General features: G+C 41.8%; 1 protein-coding gene across 5 annotated transcripts in view; it reads left to right on the top strand.

Moving 5' to 3' along the window:
* The window catches only part of HECW1 (HECT, C2 and WW domain containing E3 ubiquitin protein ligase 1), a 430747-nt gene that overhangs the window by 325148 nt on the left and 90940 nt on the right, over window positions 1–14659 (top strand). For 4 of the 5 annotated variants that reach the window (XM_078059960.1, XM_078059961.1, XM_078059963.1 and 1 more), the window contains 2 exons: window positions 4651–4752; window positions 9679–9829. In XM_078059960.1, the coding sequence (XP_077916086.1) occupies window positions 4651–4752; window positions 9679–9829 (253 nt within the window). The remainder of the gene's footprint in view (window positions 1–4650; window positions 4753–9678; window positions 9830–14659) is intronic. The other variant, XM_078059964.1, reaches the window with a different exon arrangement.

The raw sequence follows: 14659 nt of genomic DNA, 5'->3' as shown, positions 1-14659 counted from the left end.
GATTAGCAATAAATGTTAATATAAATTGAAGAACATTGATTTTACCTCTGCTTTAGAATTTAACTTAGCCTATGTACATACGGAAATGTATAGCCTACATGTATTTGTCAGTATTTCTGTCTGCTCAGTTCTCGTTATTGTTGTTTTTTTACTATTATTCAGTTTACTCAATCTAAAAACAAAAACAGCTCACCCATTTCTCCCATTCCCACTCCTGCCTCTGGCAACCATCAATCTGTTGCCTGCTCGCTTGAAAACTACAAAATGTTAATGAAAGAAATTGAAGAAGACACAAATAAATGGGAAGATCTTCCCTGCTGATGGATTGGAAGAGTCCATACTGTTAAAATGTCCATTCCACCCAAAGCAATATTATTACAAGCTTGCAAGATTCCAGGCAATCCCTATCAAAATTCCAGTGGCATTTTTCACAAAAATAGAACAAACGATCCTATAATGTGTATGGAACCATAAAAGGCCCCAAATAGCCAAAGCAGTCTTGAGAAAGAACAAAGCTGGAGGCCTCGTGCTTTCTGATTTCAAACTACAAAGCTATAGTAATTAATTCTGGTGTTGTGTTCTGTTGTTCTTTGTTTGTTTTGTTTTATTTTGGCTAACGGAAGGGAAAAATAACATGAATTCGTAAATCACTTTGTTTCAAGTGGGATTCTAATCCAAAAGCTGCCACCTTTGGTTTTAAAATATATTCTGTATTTTAACCAAAGATGTTTCTTCTTAGTCATGCCTGTGGAATCTTCTATAAAATTAACTCACATTTCTTTATCCAGATTTGGGAACCATCTTCCAGTCAAGTGATAGTGACATGGGGGGGAAATAATTCAAAGGTCACATAATACTATGAAATAATTCAGTTGCTTTAAAGGAGAGAAATATAGATTCTGCTGTTTTTCCGCTCTACTGTTTACGTTAGACTCCAAACAAAGGTGGTGGTGTTGTCTCTAGATTGTAAGCTCATCAAGGGCCAGAACTGTATTTTCTCTATGTTTGATTCTTAGCACCTAAACAAATGCCTGGCACCTGTAAATTTTTAGAGGAACCAAAGTGAGCACAAAAATTAATCCTGAGTATTTGACAATGCCCAATTCCACATTTCAGAGAGAGAAGGAGTGAGGGAAAGTGGCACATGGGATGAGGAGACGTGCAAAGAGATTGGTAAAGAAAGAGAACCACAGGAAGGAAAACCAGAGTGGCACGCAATATGGAAAGGCACACCTGAGAATGGGATGGACAATTCCTTTCTTTACTGAGGATGTTTTGAGTCCCTTTGCTCTGGGCCAGATGCTATGTGCAGAGCACAGGTAGATGGATAAGTGTCAGAAGGTGTGAGAGGGGCTCAGTAATTACAACAGAATTAAAAATAATTATAGTATAAAGAGATCTGGGGATACAAACCTAAAGGGCACGACTAGGATCTGGCAGGGGGGTTTTAGTCCAGAGGTTGGCAAACCTGTTCTGTAAAGGGCCTGATAATAAATATTTTAGACTTTGTAGGTCAAGAGGCAAAATCAAGCAACTCTTCTCACCAAAGGCTACTTTTTTTTTTTTTTAACAGTTTTACATTTAAAAGTGTAATAACCATTCTTAGCTCAGAGCCATACAACAAGGCCAGAGTCATAGTTTGTCGACCTGCCGTGGCCTGTGGTATATATTTTGACCACCGTGTTGGGGGACAATCCACATATGGTTAATTGAAAATTGGTTCAGTATGCAAAGGCATGTTTTACAAAAAAAAACAAAAACAAAACAAAACAAACAAAAACACTGTCCGCGCCCTTGACGGACGAACAGCCCAACTGGGAAAACTCCTCCTTAGCAGAAAGGACAGGAAAGTGTTTTCGGGCCATAGTGGAAGTCTTGGCGGGGCAGTTTCCAAAGAAATTTGTGAATTTCTGAATCCTGCCGACCATACACTCAAAAGCGGCTAAGAAGCACCTGCAGGCTCCACTCTGGGGGCTGTTGGGGCATTGCAGAGATTCCTGAGATGGTCAATCTCCTGAAGGCTGGGCGGAAGCGGGCAGAGCCTGCCCCATCCCCTCTCGGTGCTGAGTCGCTGAGCTACCGGTCTGTCCCTCGCCGACACGCGCTCGAAGAAAGCAGGGCTTCACCACGACCCGCCTGACCTTCGTGCGTGTGCCCTGTTCTTCCCCAAGACTCACTCTTGCCCCTCTCCTGTGATTTTTAGGCCGGCAAATTCTTTCACGAAGTTAGCTAAGGTAGACTGACCGTGCACACGCCCACATAACTGACTCTGCAGCCGTTCACGGAAGATGTGTTCTGTATCTCCTTTTTGCTTTCCCACCCCACCCCCCCACCCCCGCCCCGTGAAAACCTCCTTTTTAACCTCAACATAAAATAGTTTTTAAAAACTGTCTGCAGATCGAATGAAAAGAGCAATATAATGTGATTTGATCTCAGGAGTCCAGGCCCTGGAGTCAGGCTTGCTGGGTTTTAATTCAGTCCCACCACTTCCTAGCTGTCACACCTAAGCGAACTTTCTGGAATGCTCTGTGCCTCGTGTGTGAAATGGGTGTAAAGGTAGATTCTATTTCAAAGGGTTATGGGAAGGATTAAATGAGATATGATGCACATGGGTTCTTCCAGGCAGATAAGCAGGGAGGCTACCTTTGAAAGTGGAATATGTTTCCTTCTCAGGGATTCTAGCAGGTCTGAACACTTGCTCTGTGTTTGAGGCAAGGGTGAGCGTGTGGAGCTGTGGCCTCCCGCAGAACAGACTCGCTTGCTTCTTCCTTGCGCTCCATCCATTCAGTGGGCTGAGCTGCGCCTGTCACATCATTGCATTTGCTTGGGGTTCACGAGCAGGTGGGGTCAGCTCCATTAACCCCAGCAAACGGCAGTATTATGTGTCCACTAGCTTGGAGGAGTAATTAACCTGATTGGGTGAATTAATTCCAAGAGGTAAGTTTGTTGTTCTTTTTAAGAAACCAAATTAAAAATGCAGCAGTTAGTGACATAACAACTGTACCATTGTTTTTTTAGTTTCTGACGCTAAGCACATGCAAAAGCAAACATGAGTGTGGGATCCACTAAAAACAGAGCCCCTACCTGAACCAGGAGTCGGTTGCCAAGGCGCTGTGCATGAGCATGAGGGGCCCCTTCCTCGGGGCTCCTCGGAGTCTCAGAAGACCCCCAGGATTTGAGTAACATACCAAAGTTTGCACAAGAAACCATGTTATATATTTAACATTTAAAAGGACCCTGACTACAGGTTCCTGACTACATCTCTGTTTCTTGTTTTGCAGTTAGCTCTAGGAATTAAACTGCTAAATTAAACCCACGTAACTTCCTTCTTAACTGATTTTTTTTTTTTATCAGTTTTTTGGACCTAGACTGAGAGGTCCTTTCCATGTATGGACGTTCTAGGACATGTTTGAAATTTGGGATCCCATAAAGATCTTACCCACTGGTTTTTAGTTTCCCTCCTTTTTGACCTAAGGGATGATGGAACACTTGCTATTTGCATCAGCCATGGAGGGCAGAGGAAGGAGAAGGCCTGACCTTTGTCCTCTGGCTAATAGAGGCTATTGCAGAGAGCCAGGAGCATGTGAGCTGGAGGGTTACCACTCTGAACGGGGGCTGTCTCATGGCTTAGGCCCTTCCAGTTTTCCAAAAGTCAAGAGCCACTGCCTCTGATGATGTGGCCTAACCCCATGGGCCTCCCCTCCACATAGCCACTCTCATGCAGTATTACCAGGACCTAAGGACGTCAAGAAATAGGAACATCATTTTAGGACATTGTTTAGTTCCCTATAAGTCTGGCTGACAATAATATTAACTATGTCTATAATAATCGAGGCATGCATTCTGTGGATATGTTAATTTCTAAAATTTCTCCATGTCTGTCTTTCTTCCTTCTGTCCCACTTCTGTGTTTCCAGTTTTCCTGTCTCAGTCTTCCTGCCTCTTATCTACTTCCTTCATCTCTTGTCTTTTTCTCTTTTCCCTTTCCAGCATACCCTGGCTTGTCTGATTTTTCCTCAGAATAATCCGGAACAATCACAAGATCCCAAAACTACTGGGCTCCCCACCCCAGTCCCCAAGCTTCCATACTATAGGAATTTACCTTCTTGACTCACCAGTTCCTCAGTGCCATCTTGGAAAAGCGCCATCTAAGAGTTTCATTCCAAAATCAGAATCTGAAAAATAGCCTCTTGGTAGCCCTCTGATGAAACCTATCCAAATAAAGACCTTTGGTTTTACATGGGCTCACCAAGCTTTTACGGGACTTTACAAATGGTACGCTTCCCTCAAACAGGCCTGTTTCTTTAGCTGGGCTCAAGTCAGGCTCTGCTCATTTTCTTTTGTGTCCCCATCTGATGCCACCTTCCCATCCAGAAAAGTCAAGTGGTTACAGAATCAGCCCCTGATCCTACGTATTGGTCTGTGGGGTACAGATCATAGTCATGAAGTATTTATTTTCTTGGGGTTTAAAAAAAGTTGCCCCTATTCCCTCTCTCATGAATGACTGTGAACGTAGCAAACTGACACAAAAAAATAGATTGCCCTCTCCGGGGGTTTTTTCCTTGTAGTAGTTTGTTTTATGGTCATGCTTTGATGATGACGTTGCTGCAGCAATGAGTGAATCTGAATGTCTTGACTATCTTGTCCATAGGTGAATGTCCTATACTCCATAATTCCCAGCCAGTAAGCCAGCTTCCTTCCTTGAGACCTGAACATCATCACTACCCAACAATCGATGAGCCTCTTCCACCAAGTAAGCTTTAGTTTTTAAAGTCTATGTCTTAATTCTTCCTATCAAGTCTAAACAGGTCAGTATGAACTTGTATGTACACATCCAAACTCTTCCCCAACTCCATACCTTACAGTTATAAAAAAAAAATTATATATATATACATATGGCACCTACTATAAAAATGGGGTGTTTTTGACTAGTGATTTCAGTATGTGATCTTGAAGAGATAGTCCAGTAACCTTCCAGTGCCCCTTAACTTCTGAAACAGAGAGTATTTCTTTACGAGACTTGCTTACCTTGCAAACTGTACATGACCTTTAAGTCCTAAATTTTACTATTTTATATTTAGGAGTTCATAGGTCAAGATGGAATAATCCTGTTGTTCTCCATTGGACCTGTCATATCACAGGCACGTCCATATGATAAAACATTCAACCCATCAGGACGCAAGGACTTGCACTTTCCTTGCTATAACTTCCATTAATAAGTGACAGCCTATTTCTTCCGTAGTTTCTTAGGAGCTTCCAGAAAAAAAATACCATCCTTAGGGATGATATTCCATATCATATTCTCCTGGTAACTGTGTAACTAATTATTATTTAACTAGTCATTTGAACTTGGGAAAATCATTTAATATCTCAGAGACTCAGTTTTCTTATTTGTAAAGTAAAGCCTTAATTTTCTCATTAGCTAAATGGCTAGATCTGGACTAGGTAATCCCTAGATATCATTCCAGCCTTAACCTTATAATACTACATCATAAGACATTTCTAAGAAGGAACTGATACCCTGGACATTATACATTCACTTAGCATCATATATGTTCATGAATAATTCTAGAACATCTCTGTTTTGGCTTAGGCTTATTTTTCAAGCAAAGATAACCTTTAAGATTTAATAAATTTTACAACTGCAAAATCTTGCCAGGATGCAAGGAATCGATGTTTCTTTACATTCTTTTGCCTGTGCTTACATTAGGAGGTTACAGTTTAAAAAAAAAAACAAACTTATTCCCTAATTCATCTATTCTTGGTAATGTGATATATTTTGCATTTACACCATTCTTGTCCTATTCAGTTGTAATTTATCAGTGAGAAAACAACAAATACCTTTAATATGTAAACATTTGAAACAACACCCGTATTTGTTTTGGGGGATCAAGGCAAACATTATGTTCTTTAACTTTTGATACCTGATTTCTTTCTTTATTTACACCTTGATTTATGGATGGTCCACAAATGACTAGTAAAATTTCAGTGTCACTATACTTTTTACTTAGCACTTATGTAAAAAATATCTATAACACGTTCTCTCCAGGAAAGGAACACTTTCCCCACAACAAGAAAACCTATCAATTCCTGTGTGCATGAATTGACTTCCAGTCCATGCAAGAGTAATAACTAGTTATGCATCCAGACCTTGTAAAGAATTGAATATAAGTCTATTTTAAAGACTTACTTTATACAAGCTGTTTTCAATAATGAAAACAAATTTCTCCAGTTGGGTTTCAATTCTCTGTTCCTTACACACTGAAAAATATGACAAAAGTTGGTAGTGAAGCCTAACAACAGAATTTTCTTGATAGTCATTCATTCAACAAATACTCATTGAATACTGGCCCTGTGAAGCGCTGTTTTAGGTAAACAAAACAGACAAAGATCCCAGCCCTCATGGAGCATACAGTGTAGGCAGGCAGAGACCAACACATAATAAAAAGAGTGAACAAGGCAACAGTGTAACACTTTAGATGGTAGGAAGTGCTGTGCGGAAGAACACGCAGAGCAGGGCAAGGGGGATTTGGAGGATGTGGTGGCGGCTGGTTCACCATTTTAAATCGGGTGGTCAGGTAAGCTTCATTGAGAGGCAACATTTGAAGCTAGGCTTCGAGGCGGTAAGAGGGTTATTCATGCGGAGGGAGAGCTTTTTGAGAAAAGAACAGCCCGCCTGGTGGGTTTGAGGAACAGCCGGGAGACCAGTGTGTCTGGAGCAAGCAGACAGCAGTGGCTGGTAAGGTCAGGGAGATACCAGGGACCCAGATCACACAGGGCCCTGTAGACCACTTAAGAGCTTCGGCTCCTACTCTGGATGAAAGGGGAACATTTTAGGTTTAGAGCAGAGAAGTGACATTCTCTGACTTAGGTTTTGATGGTAAGAAGTGCAATGCGGAAGCACAGGCATTAAATTTTGAGGAGGAAGAACAGAAGCATGAAACCCAACATATGGTTATTGCTGTGGCCCAGGTGAAAGGCAGAGGTGGCCAGGGCCGGGGTGGGAGCAGTGGATGTGGTGAGGGGCGGTCGCATTCTAGACATATATTCCATACGTAGGTTTGCTGACAGATTAGATGTGATGTCTGAGACAGAGGTAGGAATCAAGAATGATCTCAAGAATTTTAACCTCCAGAAGGATGGAGTTGCCTTCAACGGGGATGGGAAGGGAAGGCTGCAGAGAGAGCACGTTTGGGTGGGAAAGAGCTGAAGCTTGATTCTGACCGTGTTATATTGGAGATGTCATCTAGGTAGTGAGGTCAAGAAGGCAACAGGATGTGTGGCTGAAGTTCAAGAGAAAGGTCTAGACTACAAACATGGTATTGCATTTGTTAGAGTAAAGAGAGAAAGGGGGGAATAATTTTATAGGCTTTTGTTAGTATAATAACTAAAGATGATACATGGTTGGGCTCTACAGTGTTCCTAGACTTCATGGAAAAGATATAATTTTATATTTGCTAGGTCTTTCAGGCAGAAATGAATTACCCTAACTTACCCCAGCATCATAAAGGTGATCACTGGCAAGAATCTGTCTAGGCAACACCGTGCCACGTCCATGAGGACACGCTGAGGCCTGAAGTTCTATTTGGAAATCCTTTCTTTACACAATATGTGAAAGTGAATTCTTTACAGAGCAACCCAGAAAACACGCTTATAATCTCTAAGTACACTTAGCTATTACTTTCTGAATATTTATAAGAATTTAGCATTATGCATTTATAATTAGCACTATTAGATATTTAATAATATTGATAGAAGGGCTTGCCATCCTTTTCCATGAGAGACTTGGAAATATGGAAACTTGTAGAGAAATTGTTATTACCACTGCACTGCACCATTCTCTAGTGTTTTCCTTGGAGAATTTATGAGACTGGAGCTGTGTCTTTCTTTGAAGGAGTCCTTCCTTCACTTGGGAACCTGGAGGGTGGGGGCATCCGTTTCTCAGCGGTGTGCCCATGGGACCAGGCATAGTTTTTTGTTCATAGGGAGTGCTGAGAGCAGTTTGTTCAACTGAACTAGATACCACAATACTCTTCAAAGATTAATGTTCATTCTTTGTTGCATGACAGTCATGTTGAGTTCAAGAAAAAAAAAAATTGTCCAGTTTCTCCTAGTTGGGGAATCACTGAAATTTCAAAATTTTTGGACCAAGATTAATTACCTAGTAGTTCCACGCATACACAGTTTCATCAGTGAGCCATTTAACATTTACAACTAACAGCTGAGCTGGATTATCTAGCAGTCAATTTTCATTAACACCCTCTAGAATATATTTATACGATCTGACGACATTTTTCCTTCAGTTTGTCTTAGGCAAGGTAGATTTGGTGTGTTCTGGTATTTTGGTTTCCATCGTGCATTATTTGGCAATTCCTCAGATAAATATCAGACTTAAGCCATGATCTTCACAAACAGATGTACCATGCACACATAAAACCATAAATATACCAAATATATTGGGTTTTTTCCGTTTAAAAAAATTGAGAGTTGCTATGTCATTACCTGAATGATAATTTTTCAATAGAATTATTAATATCTGACCTACTCCCAAAAGCTATGGATTTTCTTAAAAGGCTGAATAGTTTTCCTCCATTTGCAGTCATTTTTGCTTTTTCTTCTTTAGTCTAATGCACTTTTCAGCATAACTTTATCATGAAGCTGTTATTTCCACCAAGTTTTCACATTTGGACTCTAAAAGCTTTGCCCATTGCTATACATGCAGACATTGCTCTTCTGTGTGAAGCTCAGATATTTGTGTATTACATCCAGCTCTCCCAGTTTTGAGGACTTTTCCACCCACCCCACCCCACCCCTCCGTGTATTATGTAGTGTATCATCCATACTCCCACGTTCAGTTCCTTGGTTTTGGAATCTGAGAAGTAAAGGAACTTATCTTTGTCTTGGGCTCCCTCTACTGGTCTGTCATGGTTATTTATCAACAAAGAGGTATTTAAAGCTTGATGTGTGTTAATTAGTTGATATTTAAAGGCTTGATGCGTGTTAATAGTTGTTACTGGTTTTGTTTTGTTTTGTCAAGAGATATTTGGCAGCCACAGGTGGGTTGAAAATACACTGTGAACTTACAGCTTACCCAAAGGATGGTTTGAAGGGATCCAATCCTTCCATTCTTCCTCAAGAAGAATGGCGATCAATTAAAGTTGCAAAGTATTGCATAGAGGTCATCTGAAGTTCCAGGTACAGTATCTTAGAACTGTCATAACAAGTGGTTTTAATATGAGGGCCATCCTCCCCTCACCGACTAGTCGCCGTCTCTCAGATTTAGCAAAGAAAGGGTTCTCCGGCCTCAGTCTGTCAGTTCTCACTGGAGGCTGCTTAAGTCTTCCAGCTGTAATTTGAGTTGCCAACAAGATTGACAGGGTGGAAATTGTTAAAGGAAGAAGTAAAGTAAGCATCAGACTTTCTCCTTAGAAAATAGGAGAATTGTAACCTAGGTCATATTCGAGGAACCACAGTTACTGTTTAAGAGAAGCTGAGTCCAGTGGATGCCAGTTCAGTCCTAGTACCTCAGAAGTCATGGCGGGTGCTGTGGGCAGCGTCTGGCCTTCAGCAAGGAACCCACAGTGAGTTCTACCTGCAGAAGACCTGACAGTGGTATCGGTTTCCCATGAATCCGTAGTCTGTCCTTGATTTTCCTTTTTGCCTTTTTATTACACACCAGACTGGGAAGCTCGCATTGACAGCCACGGGCGGGTCTTTTACGTGGACCACGTGAACCGCACAACCACCTGGCAGTGTCCGACATCAGCAGCTACCCCTGATGGGATGCGGAGGTCGGGGTCCGTCCAGCAGATGGAGCAGCTCAACAGGCGGTGGGTGATCAGCGCGCAGTGAACCCCTGGGAACCCCTGGGAAAGGAGCACGGCAGCCAGAGAAAACCTCCCTTACACTTTTCTGCTCAGATTGTACGAGGAGACTGGGAAGTGATTATGTATCTTAAGAAACCCATTTATAGTAGGTACTTGGAAAGCTAGAGTTAGAATTTGGTGGCAGGAGACAAACTAAGCCTGAGTGCCATTTAAAGATGGAGAATCCTCTGAGCTTCTTGATGGCATGTGCTCAAAGACAGGTGTTCTTAACCAGGGGCCCCTGGACCACCCTCCTCCCCAGGTATTCACCGAGGATGCCATTGTTCCAGGAACCCTCCAGAAATTGTATGCAAAATTATACATGGATGCACATTTTTCTGTCAGACTGGTCCATATCGGTCATGAGATTCTCAAAAGGGCCCAGAACTCAAACAGCTGAAAACATTCCAAGGATGGGTTCCATAGAATACCAAAAGCTGCCTGGAGAAAAAAAACAGTGTCATCACTGTATTCATGTCTACCCTGGTCCCCTAATTGCTATATACTCAGTAATCCCTAAAAGGCTTTCATCCTAGGGAAAAAAAAAAAAAAGTTTAAAAACAGTTTTTGAGACTTGTTTTGTCTAAAAACTAGACCCTTACTAGTGAAATTGTAAAGATGCCATTTTGTTTTTAACCTGCGACTGAGACCCTAAATAGCATTTCTCTCATGCTGTAAGCTAGCATGAGCATCATACCCGACCTCTTGCTTCTGTTAAGGCCAAGAGGGCAGCTTTGGGATACTTTTAGTAGCCGGGACCACAAACTGCAGGCTTGAAATCAGCTGCATCCACATGCCATCTCATTAGGATGAAATAAAGGAAAGTTGAAAGGAACTATATAGAATAAGGAACTGGAAGTTAACTGCATCAGCCAGAAAAATAAAGTGGACAATTTAGTCCTATGAAAAACACACAGAGGTGAAAAATTGAACTTCTGGTTACTGTTGTACACAGAGGAGCATGCTTAGGTGAAAATCACCAGGATTCTTTTTTTACTTGAGCATTTGGAAGACATTCACTTTCCATTCTTTCTCCATCAGTAGCCGAGCGTTTAAAGTCATTAATGAGAACCACGAAGGATTTTCATTGGCAGTACATTTCTCTACGGTCATTCCCACAGAAAGAAAACACATTACAGAGCTTGTGATAACCCAGCTTTATTAGATAAGAATGCACCAAAAATCCCCGGGAGAGCCCTTTCATGGTGATTGCAACAAAACTCCTCTAAATAAAAATGTGGAGGACTCAGCAAGCTCCTTTTACATAGAGACCAGATTGAGATTCCACAGGCAGAAATAGACAGAACAGAGAAGCTGAACTTGTTTAGCAGGCTGAGAAAGAGGGAGAGTATCCCCAGGCTGCATCTATGGGAGGTACAGTTGAGCACTAAAAAATCAATAAGTTGAAGCAGAAGTAAGCACCTTGACCTAGGACATAAAAATCCACGAAGGTTCATCATGTTCAGGTTGTATAATATAAAAATTAGGCCAAATCCATCCTGAATCAGGCCTCTAGAGAAGTTTTGCAGGCTTTCATGTGTAAATTCCTGTGCGCTCCTGCGGAGCTGAGCGCACTGGCAGAGGCAGCCAGACTTTGTAGAACAGGAAGTGGTATTTGCTGCATCCGTCTGGACGGATAAAAAGAAAGGGAATTTGGTGACTTGAGAAAGTACTTATTTCTTGTGGAAAAAACCTACGTAGGGAAGGCCAGATAACCTTGAGATAAGTATCCCAGCTCTTCAGCACTTAACCAAATAGTTCAAGCATGTAAAGTTTTGCAGGGCCTTGGCCTGATAACGCAGCCACAGAAAAGTATACTGCCCGTCTTTTCTCCCTCACGGATGTGATCACTCACGGGGGTCGTTTTTCGATAACCTTCGGTTGGTTATCAGAAGGAATTTACAGCAATCACTCTCTCACAGCAAAACAAATATTTCTCAGTGTTGCAGGGTGTAGGGAAGGAAAACTTTCCTTTCTTCCCTTCTAAGTTCTTTGGCTGACTTAACAATTAAATCAACATACGTAAGATTAATAGGAGAAAAGCAAATTTAATTCCGTAGGTATGGAAGCTTACAGAAATATGAGACTCAAAGAAATGACCAAAAGCAGGCAGCTTTTATACCTGTCAGACAAAGAAACATTTGTGTGTGTGTGTGTGTGTGTGTGTGTGTGTGTGTGTGAAGAATTGACAAGACAAACAAGTCTGGGCTTGGGGTAGTAAATTAGTGAAGAGGAACAAGGTTTGTTTACACACAGCCTTCTTGACCCTGATTCCCTATCCCTGGTGATAAGGATGACTACCAGCCTCCAGGTGCAGAAAGAGTACCCTTCACATGGGGAATTCACTTACTGCCTTCCGGAGAACAGAGGAGGGTCAGAGTGTCCTGCATTGGTGGTTTCTTAAGTAACTTTAATTCAAAATAATCAACATGCCAAAATGGCATATTTTGGGGTGGCCTGCCCTGGACCCCATCAAAGGAGTTTCCCTGGACTCCCGACAGCGTGATTATGAAAGTCAAGTGTTGTTTGTGCAAGGAGACTCACACTGGGAGAAGCAGAGTGCACAAAGCAGCCTACGGTGACCACATTCAAACTCGGTCGTTGCCCGAACGCAGCACCCCCTTCCTGGCCTTTATGGCTTGACCACGTCCTCCTAGTGCAGAGACGCCCCTCACTGCCTGCCTGCCACGTGGTCACATCTCCTTTCTGCTAAGCCCATGAGAATGTCCTGTGGTCCCTGAAATCCTCCCAGAACCCCACACACAGAGCCTCTTGTGCAATCCTGTGATTGAAACCTTCTGCCTTGTCCTTCTGGGTACCCTTCCCAGTGCCCGGTGCGGTGCCAGAGTCTACCGGGACTCAGTGTAAGACAGTTTCTCTAGTTAATTCTTACACTTCCAGAATATTCTGGATTAACTCAATTTACCTTCACAGGTATTTCTTGAACAAGCAGAAAATATAAATATGTATTCTCACTTTAAATAATCAACTAAAGTTTGGTGTTTTTAGTTATTTGGATAAAATGTTTATATTATTGAGACATGGAAAGTTTTAAATATGAAAAAAAAAATGATGTATATATAATTCTGCTACCCCAGGGTTTACCTTTTAAAAAAATCTTGTCTTTAATTTCCATGTACATGCATAGGCCTTGCGTAGCTGTGATGATAATACACGGTTAGTTTTATATTCTCTTCTCACTTACCACACTATAAGAATTTTCATATTGCTACAGAGCCTTAGAGTATCATTTAAATGGCTGTATAGTATTCCAAGGAACACACGTACTTTAGTTAACTTAATTTGCCCTATTGCTGGATGTTGTCCTCATTGCTTTCCAGCACTATTTTGGATAAGGCTAAAGGCCCTGTTAAATATTCGTGTTGTCTCATAGTAGTGTTTCCTTGGGGTTATATTCTCAAAAGAGCAGGCCACGGGAGATCACTATGGTTTTGGTATTTGATATCAATGCCTAATGTTTTCTAAAGTGTTTCTGGGGGCTCACTCTGCCAGCAACAACAGCTTCCCTTCCATCCCATCTTTTGGTGTGGTTTTGTTGACTTAAGAGGTGCTCCTTGGTATTTTGGTTCTTACATTTCACTTCTCACAGGGAGGGTCAACTTTTGTCTCCATAAGCTTTTCTTTTACCAATTGTAGCTCCTCCCATGAGAATTGTATGGTCTTGGGCTTTGTTTGGTTGGTATTTGTTTGGTTTGGCTCGATTGGTTTGGAAGGTTATTTTCTTGCTGGGTTTTGTGTGTTCCTGTGTGTGTATTCATTTATAAATTAGATATTCCAGCTGACTTTCTTACCAATTTCCATAAACTCTTTATATAATATAAAATTTGGCCTTTTTCCGGGAAAAAAAAAAAACATGAAGGAGGACATGGAAGAATAATTCTTGATGAAATGTGAGAGAACCTGCTTTCTGACTTCCTCTCTCATCTTTAAAAGAGAGCGAGCATCTGAGGCTGCGATCCTGCCCTCGCTGAGTGATCCTTCCACAAACTGTGTCCTGCTTCCCCAAAACTGTCCCTGCACTTCAGCAAAGATCAGGGTTGGGGTGTGGTACCTGGGATTTGAGGCCGTTGACTCAGTAAGGCACAAGACAACCAAAGTCCAACTGAGGACACAGCAGGTTGTGAAATTACTGACATTTTCATCATCAAATAAGATCACATTGATTCATAGAAATTCTCTTCTGTGGTCCCTGCACTTTGGGAAGGAAAAGTGAGGCTACAACTTTATATTTGTCTGTGCCCTGTTCTGGGTATCTACTGCGGAGTAACAAACCACCCAAACTTGGTGGCATAAAACAATGATAATTTATTGCTACCATCATTGTTATTATATATCATTTTTATTTCTCATGGTTCTCGAGGCTGACTGGGTTCAGTGAAGACATTCTCTCTTGGGGCACTGTCGTGTGGTTGCAGAGGGCGGCTGGGGCTGGTGACCCACATATCTGGAGGTTGATCCTGGCTGTGACTCTCAGCCAAAACACCTGCCCTGGACTTCCCATGTGGCCTCACAGCATGGCCACTGCAAACTGTCACTTATATTATCCTCAATTAGTCAAGGTATCCACAAGATCTTCCCAGGCTCAAGGGGAGGGGACATTGATTCTGCCGCTTAATAGATGAGTAATTAGGTTCTAACAGAGCATGCGGGACTAAAAATATTGTTGAGCCATTTTTGGAAAACGCAGCCTGCCATGAGTCATTTAGGGGATCCTCCCGACAGCAGCACCCTTGGTCTTTGGCAATTCTCTTCCTCCCCCGGTCAAGGTTACAC

This window comes from Halichoerus grypus, chromosome 12, assembly GCF_964656455.1.
Source record: "Halichoerus grypus chromosome 12, mHalGry1.hap1.1, whole genome shotgun sequence".
Classification (NCBI taxonomy): Eukaryota; Metazoa; Chordata; class Mammalia; order Carnivora; family Phocidae; genus Halichoerus; species Halichoerus grypus.
This window is presented reverse-complemented; position numbering and strand designations above follow the sequence as displayed.